This window comes from Ursus maritimus, unplaced genomic scaffold, assembly GCF_017311325.1.
Source record: "Ursus maritimus isolate PB19 unplaced genomic scaffold, ASM1731132v1 scaffold_33, whole genome shotgun sequence".
Taxonomy (NCBI): domain Eukaryota; kingdom Metazoa; phylum Chordata; class Mammalia; order Carnivora; family Ursidae; genus Ursus; species Ursus maritimus.
The window spans coordinates 820,374-836,072 of NW_024425897.1; the positions used below are offsets into that span (position 1 = coordinate 820,374).

Consider the following 15,699-nt stretch of genomic DNA (forward strand, 5'->3'; position numbering starts at 1 on the left):
AATTACAAAAAATTGTCCAACCACTTTAATTTAAAAATGAAACTAGATATTGAAATAAATTTGAGGGGTGCCTGGGTGGCTCAGTCAGGTAAGCGTCTGCCTTCTGCCTTCAGCTCGGGTCGTGATCTTGGGGCCTGGGATCCAGCCCCACATCAGGCTCCCTGCTCACAGAGGAGCCTGCTTCTCCCTCTCCCACTGCTTCTCCCCCCTGCTTCTGCTCTCTCACTTTCACTGTCTCTCAAATAAATAAATAAATACAATCTTTAAAAAAAAAAAATTTGATACGTTTTTATAAAGAGAAAAAAATAATGACCTATCAAGAATCACATTAAATGCAATTAATAATCACATTAACAGTCATATTTAATAATCACATTAATTGTAAGTGGTATAAACACTCCAATTTATTTTTTCAAAGGAGTTTATTTATTTGACAGAGAGAAAGCACAAGCAGGGGGAGCGGTAGGCAGAGGGAGAGGGAGAAGCAGGCTCCCCATTGAGCAAGGAGTCTGACTCAGGGCTTGATCCCAGGACCCTAGAATCATGACCCAAGCCAAAGGCAGACACTCAACCAACTGAGCCACCCAGGTGCCCCTAAACACTCCAATTTAAAAGCAGAGATTGTCAAATTGGATTTAAAAAAGCAGGACCTGCTGGGCACCTAGGTGGCTCATCCGACTCTTGATTTTGGCTCAGGTCATGATCTCACAATTGTGAGATTGAGCCCCACAACCCGCTCCACACTCAGTGGGGAGTCTGCTTGAGATTCTCTCCTCTGGCCCCTCCTCCCAACTCTCTTTCTCTCTAAAATAAATAAATAATTATTTTTTAAAAAAGATTTTATCTATTCATTTGAGAGAGATAGAGATAGAGCACAAGCAGAGGGAGGGGCAGAGGGAGAGGGAGAAGCAGACTCCCCACTGAGCTGGGAGCTGGATGTGGGGCTCAATCCCAGGACCTGGAGATCATGAGCTGAAAGCAGATGCTTAACCATCTGATCCACCCAGGCACCCCAAATCTTTATTTTTTAAAAATATTTTATTTATTTATTTATTTATTTATTTGAGAGAGAGAGTGCACAAGCAAGGGAGAGGGGGAAGCAGACTCCCCACATATCAGGGAACCCTATGTGGAGCTCAATCCCAGGACCCCAGTATCATGACCTGAGCCAAAGGCAGCCACTTAACCGACTGAGCCACCCTGGCATCCCTAAATAAATCTTCAAAAAAGGAAAAAAAGCAGGACCTGTAACTTCTTACTAGACACATTGCTAGAGGCAAGGAAAACAAAAGCAAAAATGAACTATTAGGACTTCATCAAGATAAAAGCTTCTGCACAAGGAAAGAAACAATCAACAAAACTAAAAGGCAACCTACGGAATGGGAGAAGACATCTGCAAATAACATATCTGATAAAGGGTTAGTATCTAAAATCTGTAAAGAACTTATTAGGGGCACCTGGGTGGCTCAGTCGGTTGAGCCTCAGACTCTTAGTTTCGGCAACCATCAAGATCTCAGTGTCATGAAAGAGCCCAAATGTTCATCGACTGATCAATGGATAAAGAAGATATGGGGTGTGTGTGTGTGTGTGTGTGTGTGTGTGTGCGCACGCACACACACACACACACACACACACACACACACTGGAATATTACTCAGCCATCAAAAAGAATGAAAGCTTGCCTTTTGCAATGATGTGGATAGAGCTAGAGTGTATTATACTAAGTGAGATAAGTCAGAACAAGACAAATACCATATGATTTCACTCATATGAGGATTTAGGATTTTATTTATTTGACAGAGAGAGCTCAAGTAGGGGGAGCTGCAGGCAGAGGGAGAGGGAGAAGCAGGCTCCCCGCCAAGCAAGGAATCACTAAATTCTACTCCTGAAACCAATATTACACTATATATTAACTAACTAGAATTTAAATAAAAATTTTAAACAATTAAAAAGCAGGACCCAACTATACGCTACCTGTAAGAAACACACTTTAAATAAAAAGACACACATAGGTTAAAAGTAAAAGGATGGAAAAAGATAATACCATTGCTCACAACTAATCAAAAGAAAGCCCGAGTAGCTATAGCTATATTAATGTTAGACAAGTAGGTTTCGGAGCAAGAAAGACTACCAGGGGCGGCGCCTGGGTGGCTCAGTCGATTAAGCGTCTCCCTTCAGCTCAGGTCATGATCCCAGGGTGCTGGGATCGAGCCCCACATCAGGTTCCCTGCTCAGCGGGGAGTCTGCTTCTCCCTCTCTGTCTGCCCATCCCCCCCCCGTTTGTGCATGCGCACGCTCTCTCAAAATAAATAAAATCTTTAAAAAAAAGAAATATTACCAGGGATAATGGTCATTTCATAATGATGATAGAGTCAGTTAATCAAGGATCCATAACAATCTTAAACATTTGTCCACCTAATAATAAAGCTTCAAAATACATGATGCAAAAAAATGCAACTAGAGGGGCGCCTGGGTGGCTCAGTCGTTGAGCGTCTGCCTTCGGCTCAGGGCGTGATCCCAGGGTCCTGGGATCGAGCCCCACATCAGGCTCATCTGCTGGGGGCCTGCTTCTTCCTCTCCCACTCCCCCTGCTTGTGTTCCCTCTCTCGCTGGCTCTCTCTCTCTCTGTCAAATAAATAAATAAATAAATCGTTTAAAAAAAATGCAACAAAAATAGGCAAATACCATTACAGTCAGGGGTTTCAGTTCCCCTCTCAATAAGTAGACAGATCTCAAGTAGACAGAAAACCAGCAAGGATATGGCAGTCAACTTGATTTTGATTAACACTTAATAGAACCACCCAACAATAGCACAATTCTCAAGTGCACATTTTTCTCAAGCTCACACAGAACATTTACCAAAATTCAAAAGGCTTCAAAGCCATACTAACCAAGTTGTCTGACCACAAGGAAATTAAATTAGAAATCATTAGCAGAAAGATCCTTGGAAAATTTCTAAATAGTTGGAAACAACACACTTCTAAGTAACCCATGGATCAAAGAAGAAACCAAAAGAGAAATTAGTATTTTGAACTGACTTTCATTTAATTAATTAATTAATTTATTTATTTAAGATTTTATTTATTTATTTGAGAGAGAGCATGGAACATGGGCGCATGCTCAAACATGAGCAGGGAGAGGGGCAGAGGGAGAGGGAGAAGCAGGCTCCCCGCAGAGCAGGAAGCCTGATGGCAGGACCCCGGGATCATGACCTGAGCCAAAGCTTAACCAGTAGAGCCGCCCAGGCACTCCTGAACTGACTCTTAAATGGAAACATACCATATCAGAATTTGTGGGATGCCACTAAAGCAGAACTTGGTGGGATGGGGGGCAGGACATTTAAAGCAGTAAAGATCTATATCAGAAAAAAAAGAAAGGTCTCAGATCAATGATCTCAGCTATATTAATACCAGAGAAGAAAATTCATTTAAGAATCTAGAAAAAGGGGCACGTGGCTGGCTTAGTCAGTGGAGCATGCACCTCTTGATCTTGGGGTTGTGAGTTCGAGCTCCGTGTTGGGTGTAGACATTACTTACAAAAGCTAAAAAGATAAAAAATAAAAAAAGAAGAGGGGCGCCTGGGTGGCACAGTGGTTAAGCGTCTGCGAGCCCCACGTCAGGCTCCTCCGCTATGAGCCTGCTTCTCCCTCTCCCACTCCCCCTGCTTGTGTTCCCTCTCTCGCTGGCTGTCTCTATCTCTGTCGAATAAATAAATAAAATCTTAAAAAAAAAAAACTAACTAACCTGAATAGTCCTATATCTATTAAGGAAACTGGAATTGTACTTGAAAACCATCTACAAAGAGAACTCCATGCCCAGGTGCCTTCACTGAGGAACTTTACCAATTATTTAAGGAAGAAATAATATCAACTCTCCATAAACTCTTCCTGAAAAATTGAAGAAAAAGGAATAACTTCTCAATTCATTCTATGAGACCAGCCTTATCCTGATAAGCAAAACCAGGCAGGCAAAGTTATTACAAGGAAAGAAAACCATAGTGAGATACTACTACCCAAGAGAAAAATAAATATATGTTCATGCAAAACCTTGGACATGAATATTCGTAGCAGCTTTATTTGTAACAGCTAAAAACTGGAAACAACGCGAATGTCCGTTGACAGGTGAATGAATGGTGGTACATCCGTCCAATACAATACGACTCAACAATTAAGAGGAACTACTGATATACACAACATTGTGGGAGTCTCAAAATAATTATGCTGAGTGAAAGAAATATAGAAGAGTACACCGCGTATTCTTCCATATATGTAAACTTCCATGTATCTAAAACTATAGGGGCACCTAGCTGGCTCAGTTGGAAGAATGTGTGACTCTTGATCTCGGGGTCATGAGTTCAAGCCCCACATTAGGTGTAGAGATTACTAAAAGAATAAATAAACTAAAAAACAAAGCAAAACAAATCCACCCTCTAGAAAATGCAAACAAATCTGTAAGGACAGCAAGCAGGTCAAAGTCCCCTGCTTGGAAGGGAGTGGGCAGGGAGGGGTAGGAAGGATGCATTATCAAGGGGCACAAGGAAACTTTTGGAGATGACAGATATCTTTACTGTCTTGATCGTGGTGGTGGTTTCATGGAAGTCAAAATGTACCATACTGTACACTTTAAATGGTAACACTTGTTGGGGCACCTGGCTGGCTCAGTCGGTTAAGTGTCTTCACTCTTGGTTTCTGCTCAGGTCATGATCTCATGGGGTTGAGATTGAGCCCCCTTTGGGCTCTGCACTCAGCAGGGACTCTGCTTGAAGATTCTCTCCCTCTGCCCCTCCTCCCACGTGCGCACACCTGCAGGCACACACACACGGGTGCGTGTTATCTCTCTAAAAAATTTAAAATAAAATATATCTAAAAAATACATCATAACACTTGTTACGTCCACTTTATTATATTTCAGTTGTACTACAATGAAGGATTATTTAAAAATACAATACAATTTTGGGGGTGGCTGGGTGACACAGTCGGTTAAGCGCCCGACTCTTGCATGATCTCAGGGTCCTGAGATTGAGCCCTGTGTCGGGTTCCACGTTCAGCTCCAAGTCTGCTTGAGATTCTCATTCTCTCTCCCTCTCCCCCTCCTTCCTACTCACATGCACGCGTGCTCTCTCTCTCTCTAGAAATAAATAAATCTTTTTTAAAAAAATTTTAAAAAATAGGGACACCTGGGTGACTCAGTCAGCTAAGTGGCTGCCTTTGGCTCAGGTCATGATCCTAGAGTCCTGGGATCGAGTCCTGCCATCGGGCTTCTTGTTCGGCGGGAAGCCGGCCTCTCCCTCTGCCTGTGCTCCCTCTGCTTGTGTTCTCTCTCTGACAAATAAATAAATAAAATCTTTAAAATAAAAAATAAAAGTACAATTTTTAAAAATTAAAATTGAAGTATACAGTTGGGAAAGGAAATACTGGTTTTCATTGATGATTGGCAACTATCTCTAAGAGGAAAAAGTGTGTTTTCCTTTCCCTCCAGAACCTAGAGAAAAACCTCTGTGCTGGTTGATATCAACCACTGGGATCAGCTGCCGGAGATTTTGGATTTTCAAGATGAAGACTCAGCAGAGGCTGACATTTGCTGTAAACTCATATGGAAAGCACCTTATCTGGGCTCAAATATTCTCTGTTCTGGGACAGAAAAGTTCCCAAGTGTTGGTCACAGAGGTCCTGTTGAGCACAGGTATCTTTCCTACAGGTCTCCCTTCAGTGCTCTGAACATCCTGGCAAGGCAGGCTTAGGCTCGAGGAGGCTGATGCCCAGAGAGGTGAAGGTACCTGCAGTTGTCCCAGGCAGACTATCAGAAGTGGGTGTGGATCCCGGACCCCCTGAATACAGGGCTGGGCTTCATTCAGTCTGACGAACACTTCCGAACCCACTCCCCATCCATCCCTTTCAATCCTGGAAGAGGGCAAAGCCTGGGTCCTCACTGCTCCCCTCCCCACCCATTTTGCACACAAAGAAACAGGCCCAGGGAGGTCCTGATAGATCTTGTGCTGGGGGGCAGTGCAGCTGAGGGTCTGTCCCACTGCAGGATACCTGCCATCATGGTGTCTGTGGCAGGGGCTTGCTCAAGAATTACAGCAAATCCTCAGCCCGCAGGATGGCTGTGGGACAGACAGCGTCAGGCAGGCGTAAGCAATCACAGACAAGCCAGGCCTCCTGGCTCCTCCAGTTTCTAGCTCTTCACCTTGGACAGATCACTTAACCTCTCCCTGTTTCAGCTACTCACCTATAAGTGCAAAGAGAATTAAAGGAGTGTAAAACCATCACTACAGTACCGGGCCCACAGAAAGGCTACAGGAGTGCTCTCTAAATAAATAAAGGGCTTCAGCTCTGCCTAGTCCTGAAGGTTTGGGCTCCTGCCATTCCCATCCAGGGAGCCCTGGGTGGGGGCCCCAAGGTACTTTCCAGACCTTGCCATGCTCTCTCCATCAGGATAAGGGGAGGCTTGGTGTATCTAGTCCCCAAGATGAAGGAACAGGCCCCTAGAGGACACCACCATTGGGTGACTAAGGCTGCGACCAGGCCGAGCCTATCTGGCTCCAAGACTAGGCCTGGCCAAGGCCCACCTGCTGCCTCTTGGGTCTGGAACTCAGGCCAGAGCCCACCTGGCAGGGCCTCTCTGCCCACCAAGCTTCATGGCACAAGCCCCCTCCTCCCGGAGTGTCCCTGCCTGTGGAGTAGCCGGTGGCCAGGCGGCCCTAATGTGAGGGCCCGTGAAGAGGCCGTGGACACCTGCCTGGCAACAAGGCCAACCCTCTTCTCTTGAGCTGTTTTATACTCAAGCTCAGCCCTTGCATCGCGCGTCTCCGTCTGAGAGGCGGGGAGATTGAGACCAGCTGCTGCCGCCTGAATTCTCCCAGAGCTCGCCTGGTGACACCCCGCTCAGGTCGTCACACCATTCTGGTAGGAGTCTCTCCCAGCAGCGACGTTCAAGGTTTGTGGGCTGGATTTGGGCCAGGGGTGGGCAGGGAGCGAGGGGAGCAGGAGGACAGGGGGAACAGAGAGCTTGGCATTTCTCCAGCAAGCAATCACAGGAGAACACTGCTGCCTGCGTGTGGCGGACTCACCAGTCTGCCCAGGGCAAGGCTGACTCCCCCATCTTTCTCCTCTTTGCTGGCCCCTTTCATCTCCCACCCTGCTTTGCCTTGCTCCGGGGAGCCTGAGCCCCTTGTTCCGGAGTGAGGGCACCGGAGACACTTCTGTGGCTCCCAAGACAAAGGGCAGGCCCATGTCTTTAAAACAAAGCGGACTGAGAGGGCCGAGACCCCAAGATGGAGGGTTGAGAACTGGAGGGAACTATGGAGAGCCAGCCCTATTTAACACAGAGGAAAAAGGAGAGACCCAAGGCCGGGAGAGAGGAGGCTCTGGCCAGGTCCCAACAGCAAGTCAGGAACAGAGCTGGGCTGAACCTGGTGTTATTCACACCCTTCCCACCACCTCCGGATAAGGGTTCCTTCAAAAGCAGCCAGGCTGGCAGGGGCCTGTCCTCAGGGTGGGCTGGCAGCAGCAGAAAAGGAGCTCTTTTCCTCCCCACCTCCTGCCGGGTCCTGGAACCCAGCACCATGCCATCTCCTTTCTGGCCCAAGAGGCTGTTGAATATCTGGCCAGCCTGGAAACTGTGCTGACTCATGGTCCCCTGTGGGCCCAACTGTGGAGGAAGGTTAGCCAGTGGGCCTGGGTACGTAGGCCCAGGGCGGGAGCCCCACCTTCTCTTTGGCCCCTCGGGCTTCTCTCTGCCACCCGGTCTCTCCTTATCCGTGTGGATCCCCACAGCCCCAGACCTGACCCGGCTCCGCATGGGAGACTTAGGCTGCTGGCTTCCCCACTCTGGAACTCAGTTCCCCCCGGACATCTTTAAATTCCTTCCTTGTCTTTGCCCTGCCCAACTCCTAGCTCGGCCGTACTTCAGCTCTCTACACAAGGCAGTGGGGGGCAACCATGGATTTAAGCTTCTGATCTGGAGCCTGCCCTTATCGTCCTTGGGAGGATGGGATGTAGCCCCCTGCTGGGAACAGGCTACCCGTGGGGCAGCCCCAGAATTGCTCCACCCACGACCCCCTGCTGCTGGATGTGCCCACCTCCACCTCTGGCATGCTTTCTTGGGGTCCGTCAGAGGGAAGGACTGTGCACGTGGGCCTTCAGGGCCTGGAGGGAACACACAAGCTCTTTGTCTCTGGTCTGAGGTATCTCCTAACCGCATGGAGTTACGCACTAAGTACAGGGAGCCTGGGGGGTGGGTACTAGGGGTGGTGGGCAGCACTCACCCTGTGGGAGATGAACCTTGCCTCCTTTCAGCACAGTCTTGTCTGCAGCCCAAGGGGTCCTGGGCTCAGGCACAAGATTACTGTGGGGCTCCATTTGGAGCTTTGCCCCTCTGTGGCCTCCCAACTGCTCCTCTCCAAGCCCTGCCCAGATGTGACGGTCAGGTCCCTGGCAGCCTCCTCTAACTCCCCAGCCCACAGATGGACCCGACCCCACACCTTGGTGTCTGCCTAGGGAGCACTTGGGGGAAGTCAGTGTGAGTTTGGTCTCTGCCTTTCAGGTGGGCAGCGTCCTTGAATCTTTGGCCACCCCTTTGCCCCACCCCAAAAGCAGGGCTGGTGCTCAGTGGCCCTGAGGTCCACGGTGCAGAAAGGCTGAGGCAGAGGGAGGCATCAGAATTTACTATGGGATCGGCACAGCAGGTGCCGGGCGCTCCCTGCTGAGGGAGGCCCGACACTCCATCCTGGGCTGACCATCTGGCCTCTGGCGAACCCATTCTCCTTCCATCCCCTTCATCCCAGGCTGAGCATTTACACTGGATTTCTGGGGGCCTGGAGGGCCTCCATCATCCCCCATCCCATGTGCCTAGGAGCACCGGCACTCAGGCAGGAGCCAGGGTGGGTGGCAGGTCACCTAGTGCAGCAGGCCTGGGGCTCAAACCCTGGGCCGGCAGCTGCAGAGCCCCAGGTGGAGGCAGCAGACGTGGCCCCAGCCGCACCGCCCTCAGGCTCCAGGTCCAGGCCCTCATAGATGGTGGGGAGTGAGGTGCGTTGGTTCAGCCGTCGGCGCAGGCCGACCAGCAGGGGCTGGGGCAGGGAGGCCACGTCCACATTGTTGCCCAGGTCCACCCAGGCCAGCGCGGGGAACTTGGCGGAGTCCTTGACGGCCTCGGTGAGCGCGCGGGCCGTGGCCCTCGTCAGCCTGTTGCCGTTGAGCAGGAGCTGGGCAAGGCGGGGCAGCGCCCAGAGGCTGGGCAGCAGCAGGTGCAGCAGCTCGTCGCTCAGCCCCGTGAAGCTCAGGTCCAGCACCGTGAGCCCAGCCCCCCGGCTTCCCAGGTAACGTCTGATGTGCCGCACGTCCCGCGCCGACAGCGGGATCCCCGAAAGGTTCACGGTCTCCCCCACCGGCTGAGTCATCTGGAGGCTGCTCTTGAGGCTGTGGGAAGGTGGCAGGCAAGGATGGACTGAGCAAGGGTCCAGGGCCCAGGCAGGTCCCCACTGGCTGCAGACGGTGACCCGCCGGGGCAGCCCACGGTGGTAGGGCCCTACGGTCGGGCCGCGCTGGGATCAAACTGCTATTTCTACATGGGTGGCCACGGACAAGTCTTGGAACCTCTTTGAGCCTCAGTTTCTCCTTTGGTGAAAAGGGGACCTGGCTGTTGTGAGGAGTAAATATACATGTGTTCAGCTTCTCCAAGCCATTATTATTATAAAAGCCACCTGCGTGCCTGCGTCGCCACACCTGTTACATCCAGAGTAAGAATGGTTACCCCGTTCTGCAGAAGAGCACATGACAGTCAGAGAGGGGACAGGATGCTTCCATGGTCACATACCACTAAGAGGAAAGCCAGGTCTTCAAATTGAGGTGCTCTGACTCCTGAGCCCACACCTCCTCTAAGGTCAACCCTTTGTGGGGTAAAAACAGATGTTCCTATGAGGGGGACAGGGTATCAGGCTGGTTCCCCCAGCTTTGGGGGCCAGAGAGGGGATGGGCCCAGGGTAGCAAGAAGGGAGGTACTGGAAGGTATAGGGGTGGGCTGTTGAGAGGTGAAGGGCCCCCTGTGTTCTAAGCTGGAAAGGAAGTTGAGAGACTGAGAAGGGTCCCCCGACACCCCTGAAACCCCCTCTAGGTCTCTCCTGTCATTTGAACATGGCCTACTATGCAGATAGGCAGCGGGACCACCTCCAGGGCCCTCACCCACCATGGCAGGGAACAACCCCATGGGCTCTGGGCTCCTCGTGAACCACCAGGCTCAAAGGACGAGGAAGCAAGCAGGGGAGAGCCCTGGGGCTGTGGTTCTGGGTCCCCGGACCCGGGCATCTGCAGCCAGTCCCTAGGCTGAGCCTGGCCACGGAGCTGTGATGGAGTGACTGGGAGGGGGACCCCATGGCAGAACAAGCTTTCCAGCTGGCTGTGGAGGCCTTGGCTTCAGGCAGCCTGGCAAAGGCTTTTCAAAGAGCTGTAGGAAAATCAGGGCAGGGTGTGGCCTTGGGCAAGCCACTTTGCCTCTCCCAACCTCAGTTTCCTTTCCTGTAAAATTGGAATCATGACCCAGAATCTGTCTCCCTCACAGAACCTGAATCACTGTTGTGAGGATTCAGCTGATGTCTGCTGAGGTCATCTTGGCGCGGGTCGGGGCCAGGCCCTGCGACAGGCCAGGGATGGAGGGGCGAGTGAACGGCAGGAGGCAGGTCACACAGAGGGTGCAGCTTGGCTTGGGGAGCATTCCAGAGCTGTGATGCAGACCAGAGTGAGGGGCTCACAGGATAGGGTTTCAGGCACCGGCCTCTTGCTGAGCTGCCTCTCCATGTCAGCCTAGGAAGGGACCCTAAGGGGCCGTGAGGTGGGGCTGTGGCTAGGCCCCCCCTTACCAGCTCTGGGTCTTCCTCCGGGGCAGGCTGGAGCCTCGCTGCCGCTTGGAGTGAGGGGTGAGGTGGTAGATGAGCTGGCGGCAGATCTTATCCGAGGACTTCCAGAGCTCGTAGTCCTGTTGGGGGGCAGCGCTGTCAGAGTGAGGCTGAGCCCCTGCCATCCCCCTCTGGGCCTTGGGGATCCAAGTGTGTGCCCCAGCACATGATTCATCATGGATCACTGAGCTGCCCACTAGCCTCCCCCTCTCACCCCCCACCCTGGCTGCAGCCTGGCACGGAGCCAGGGGAGGCTGCCCGCTGGTAACTGGACAGGCTGGTCTGAGGCCCGCAGTGCCCGGTGGGAGGAAGCCTATACAATGGGCCCTTGTTCCCTGTCCTCAGGCTCGAGGCCAGTGTCTCGGGCTATCAGCCGGCTCCCTGCCCACCCTCAGCGCTCCCCGGGGACTCGCCACAGGGGGAGGCAGGACCAGGCCCCTCCAGGGAGCCCTGCTCCACTGACGCCACCCCCAGGGAATAGGAACAAAGCCAGGTCAGCACGCTCTTCTTCCTCTCACTGTCCAAGCTAGACCCTGCCTGTGGGGCCTGGGTCTGGGCTACCAGGGCTGGGAGGGTTAATGTGTTACAGTACCACCACCTGGCTCTCTGCTGGGCCTAAGCGGGCCCTCATAGAGACCTAGCTCGGGTGGAAAAACAGGGATGCTCTGCTTTCCACAAAGCTGGCACTGAGCACACCCCACCGCCCAGCACATTCTTTATCCTGTTGCTCTGTTCGCAGTGCGTACACGCAGTGGCAGCAAGCCCTGGCAATCACGGTGTGGCTCTAGGCTAGCCCCAGAATCCTTGCTGATGTCTGCGTATAGATGTAGGAGTCCAGAGCTGGCCGGGCCAATTGTGGGCACCCTTGTTTCACACAGGGACTCATTGTGACTAAGGGATGGGGGCTGGTGGCTGTGTCAGGAGCACAGCACCTTCAATGCTCATGGCAGGATGTCTGCAGGTGCCACCAGAGCGGGGTTTGGACAGATGTGGTGGCTTGGGGGGGGGGGGGATGGAGGCCCCAGGCAGCAGACGCCAATCCAACATGAGGAGGGATTTGCTGGTGGCTCACGCTGCTATGGAAAGCAGTGAGCATTTGTCCCCAGGTGTATCCATATGGGAATAGGGACATGTGGACGGGGTTCCAGCTGAGAGTGGCTCTCTTCTGACCCCAGGAACTCAGAGGCTGGGAGTTTGGTTCCATCAGCGGATTTGTCAGAACATTCTATGTCCTGCAGTGTCCCTGTATGACTTCCTGCCTGGGTCCTGGGTCCTGGGTCCTGGCGCATAGGAAGCAGGTCTACCCAACACACGACCTTTCAGGTGTAGCTCACATGTGTTCCGGCGGCTTGCCAGCCTAGTACTGAGGGACTTTGACCTGCTTCAGGCCTCAAAGCAAGCCAGGTGAGGATGAAGCTCCCAGCCCCCAGCCCTAGGCACTCCGAGGGGCCCTGTCAGCTGCACTGCCCCGCCTGAGGTCCAAGTCTACTGGCCTCACCGTCTTGGGGCACTGCAGGTCCCGGGCCAGGTTCACAAGCAGGTCATGGGAGATGGGGTCCACCAGATTGAGGAAGGCCACATTCCTGTAGAGAATGTCGGTGAGGAGGGTCCCCTCGAGGCCCAGGTCCTGTGAGTGGTGAGGAGAGCTGAGTGAGCCAGGAATTGGGCCCTCCCTTCTCTAGGCCCCCATCCGAGCCAGCCCCTCACATCTGTTCCCCTCTCTGTCTCCCTCCCTGATGCTTGCTGGAGTCTCTTCCCAGGCGGCAATGGGCCAACTGTCCAGAGGCAAGTGGACCCTTTGGACGAGGAGACTGTCAGTGCATCGGGGGCTTCAGGAGGTGATAAGTAGTTACCAAAACCCTAAACTGGTTCCCTGGAGGAGAAACGTGGTACTGTGACACCTGCCTCCTCTGGGGTTGGGCTTATCTGGAGGGTTCTTTGGGGCCTCCTCTGGTGACCCCTCAATGCCGCTATCCTCCAGCATTCCTTCGGGGCCCTTTGCCTCTTCCACCTATTCCGAGCTCTCCTGAGTTCTGGCCACTATCTGCTGACAGGTCCAGGCCCCTTTTGTGGGGATGGACCTCTCTCAGCTCAGATGTCCCGAAGGCAGCTTAGACTGGGTGCTTTTACCTGCTGCCCTGAAGCTGGCCTCACCTCCTGTGCCCCAGCTCAGTAAACGGCGTCCCCATCCCCATCTTCCCAACACTCAGGCAGGAGCCCAGAACCACTCTGCACTCTCCCCTCACACCTCTCTGCCCAGCTCTCCCTCTCCACTGCTCGAGGAGTTTCAGGCCTCTCTCCCTAACAGCCTCCTCCCGCACCTGTCGGCCTCCCAACACCCATCTAGTCCCACCCTTGGGCTGCCAGAGCCAGCTCCAGGAAACACATGCCTAAGCTTGACCTTTAATCCCTTTTGTGGAGACCAAATGCTCTCATTGTGTAACACCAGAGACTCACGTGCGGTCTGGCACTCCCACCCTTCCCAGCCCACCAGTCTCTTTCTCCAGCTTCCATGTCTCCCACGCCTCACAGAGACCTTACCATTGGGCCCCTGGCCTGCCCTGGCCTCCCTGCCTTCAGTCCTTGGGCTTCTCCTCCTGTTACTCCCATAGGCCTGGTGTGGCACTGAACGCCCTTTTAGAGTGTCCGTTTAGAGTATATACTGACTAGCTGATGGAGCAGGCACAGCCAGGAGGGGCCTCCAGATCCCTGGGCCCTCCCCAAGCCAGAGAGTGGCACCGTCTGTGCATAAGCCCCCTGTACACAGGAAGACAGGCCCTGTGGGAATGCCCAAGGGCCATAACTGCAAAGTCCCTGGGGCTTGGCTGGGAATCCTGACCTCTGAGACACAAGGGGGCAACATAGCTGGTTTCCCAGCTTAAAAAAAATGTCCTCCTGGTGCTTTGGGCTCCAGATACCATCCTAGACGAAGATCTGTACCTCTGGATGGTCTAGCTGATTCGATGCTGCTTTGCTGTTTGCATTTTAAACACCATTCAAGTTACAAATGCCAGCTAGGGAGGATCCAGAAGAGAGGGCTAGCTGGTGAGCCTGGGCTGACCCAGACAGGGCCCCAGACACACAGCTGGTGTGGACAGCTCCTCTTAAAGGGCCAGCCCCACCTTTCCAGCCCGCTGGGCCTAGAGAAAGGAAACCCAGTGCAGCAGGGGGTGGGACAGGGAGACTAGAGGTTGGGCTCTCCCTTGGCTGCCCCCTTGTTTTCTCTGTGGCCACAGGCTCACCACTGTTCTCCAAGCCTCAGTTTCCCTTCTCTAATCATCCACCTGCAGGCCAAACACCTGCATGGCTGATCTCTGATTCCAGGACCAGGCTGGTTGTGGTGGCAGCGGCTGTGGGGGATGGGAACATGGCCAGAAAGGGAAGTGGCTTGCTTAGTGGTGATGCTGGGACCAGAACCCGTGTCTCCTAGGGCACCCCAGGCTGGCTCAGGTACCTGGTGTGTGTGGGACCAGAGGTACACACCGCCCCCCCCCCCGGGTCCAGATGTGGTGTTGTGATGTACAGAGGCCAGGTGTCTGTACTCAATGGGCACGATCTGCCCATTAGGAGGATGAATGATGTGAGTTGTAGCTGCCATAGTGTCATGGTGAGTCTGCACTGGCTGACCAGCTGGGCTGACACTTCCCAGGTCCTCTCTCCAGGGTCCTGTGCAGTGCCTCCCTTCACCCTGGAGGAGCCAGGAGCCGTCCTCTTCCCCTAGGCCCTCAGTACAAGATGCCGTCCCCCTTCCACCACTCCCTTGCCACTCCTCCCAGCTCTACTCTTCTCCTGCCAAGGCCTGAATCTGGGTTCTTAGCTCCAGGCTTGGGGCACCCTCGACGCACACAACTGACCTCTCAAACCCCAGAGAGGTGGACACGGACACGGCCCCCTCCTCCACACTCACAGCCCCCACCCCACCCCTACAGCCTCGCTGGCCTTCACTCTAGCCGATCGCTTTCCATCCCTTGCCCTCTCGCCTAGACAAGACCCTTCAACCAGTCGCACCCTCGGAACCCTCCCGGCCCGCGCGCCCTTCTGGGGCCAGCCCTGCCTCCCGTGCCCCGGGCCAGCGCCGCAACACCTCCCGGCCCGTTGCAGGCCCTCAGCCCGCGGCCCCCGGCCCCTCCCCGGCCTCCAGCCCCGGGCCGGCCCGCTCCTTCTCTCGCCTGGCGCAGGAGGCGCAGCAGCTGCCGGGCGCGCTCGGGTCGCCGCTCGCGGAGCGTGGACTGGATCTCGCGGAGCCAGCGCACCCGGCGCTCATAGGGCGCGGGCCCGCACCCCGCCGCCGCCCCGGCTTCCGAGCCCGCCTCGGGTCCGGTCCGCCGGCCCAGCCGCGCCCCCATGGCCGCTGAGCTGCCGGCGCGGAGCTGGAGGGAGTCCCGGCCGTCTGCGCCCCGCCCCCGGCCCCGCCCCCGCCCCCGGCCCCGCCCCGGCCCGGCCCGGGCTGCACCGTGTGCGGAGCGCGGGGTCTGGGGGTGCGCGCCCGGGCGGGGCCGCAGCGGTGGAAGGGAGGGGGGGGGTTCCTGCTGGGGGCCCCCGGAGCTCCCCACCACTCGGTTCGGGAGGTCTCGCTAGTAGAGGCCCCGGCCCGCGCTAGACCGGGCTCTGGAGCTCTGCCGCCAGGGCCTGGAGCCATTGGGGGAGGCACTGAGCCACCGCCTCCGTGCTGACTGTGGAGCAGTCGCTTAGGTGGTGCAAAGAGCACTGGACACGGAGTCAGGGCGGGCTGTGTGGGGATTCCGTTGCCAGCTTGCCATCACCTGCTTTCAGGAATTTCCCCGGCAGTGGGCAATTGTAGTTTCT

The 15,699-nt window shown here is 54.3% G+C and overlaps 1 protein-coding gene across 2 annotated transcripts; it reads right to left on the minus strand.

Annotated features, from left to right (window-relative positions):
• Positions 1–8,652: 8,652 nt before the first annotated feature.
• LRRC75B (leucine rich repeat containing 75B) lies at positions 8,653–15,275 on the minus strand. 2 transcript variants are annotated; one of them, XM_040619494.1, is made up of 4 exons: positions 15,063–15,275; positions 12,392–12,520; positions 10,858–10,973; positions 8,653–9,421 (listed from the first exon to the last, which is right to left on the minus strand). In XM_040619494.1, exons 1-4 carry the CDS (start codon positions 15,237–15,239, stop codon positions 8,896–8,898), a joined length of 948 nt encoding a protein of 315 aa, XP_040475428.1. In that variant the 5' UTR covers positions 15,240–15,275; the 3' UTR covers positions 8,653–8,895. The 2 variants fall into 2 exon arrangements, with proteins under 2 accessions (XP_040475428.1, XP_040475429.1); XM_040619495.1 differs by lacking the exon at positions 12,392–12,520.
• Positions 15,276–15,699: the final 424 nt, after the last annotated feature.

Bases quoted from the DNA above. Each gene is read 5' to 3' on its own strand.
- LRRC75B (XM_040619494.1), bottom strand. From the start codon at position 15,239: ATGGGGGCGCGGCTGGGCCGGCGGACCGGACCCGAGGCGGGCTCGGAA. The intron at 12,521-15,062 runs GCGAGAGAAGGA...CACCACTCACAG, and splicing joins TGCTGCGCCTCCTGCGCCAG to GACCTGGGCCTCGAGGGGAC. The intron at 10,974-12,391 runs GTGAGGCCAGTA...GCCCCCCAACAG, and splicing joins ACCTGCAGTGCCCCAAGACG to GACTACGAGCTCTGGAAGTC.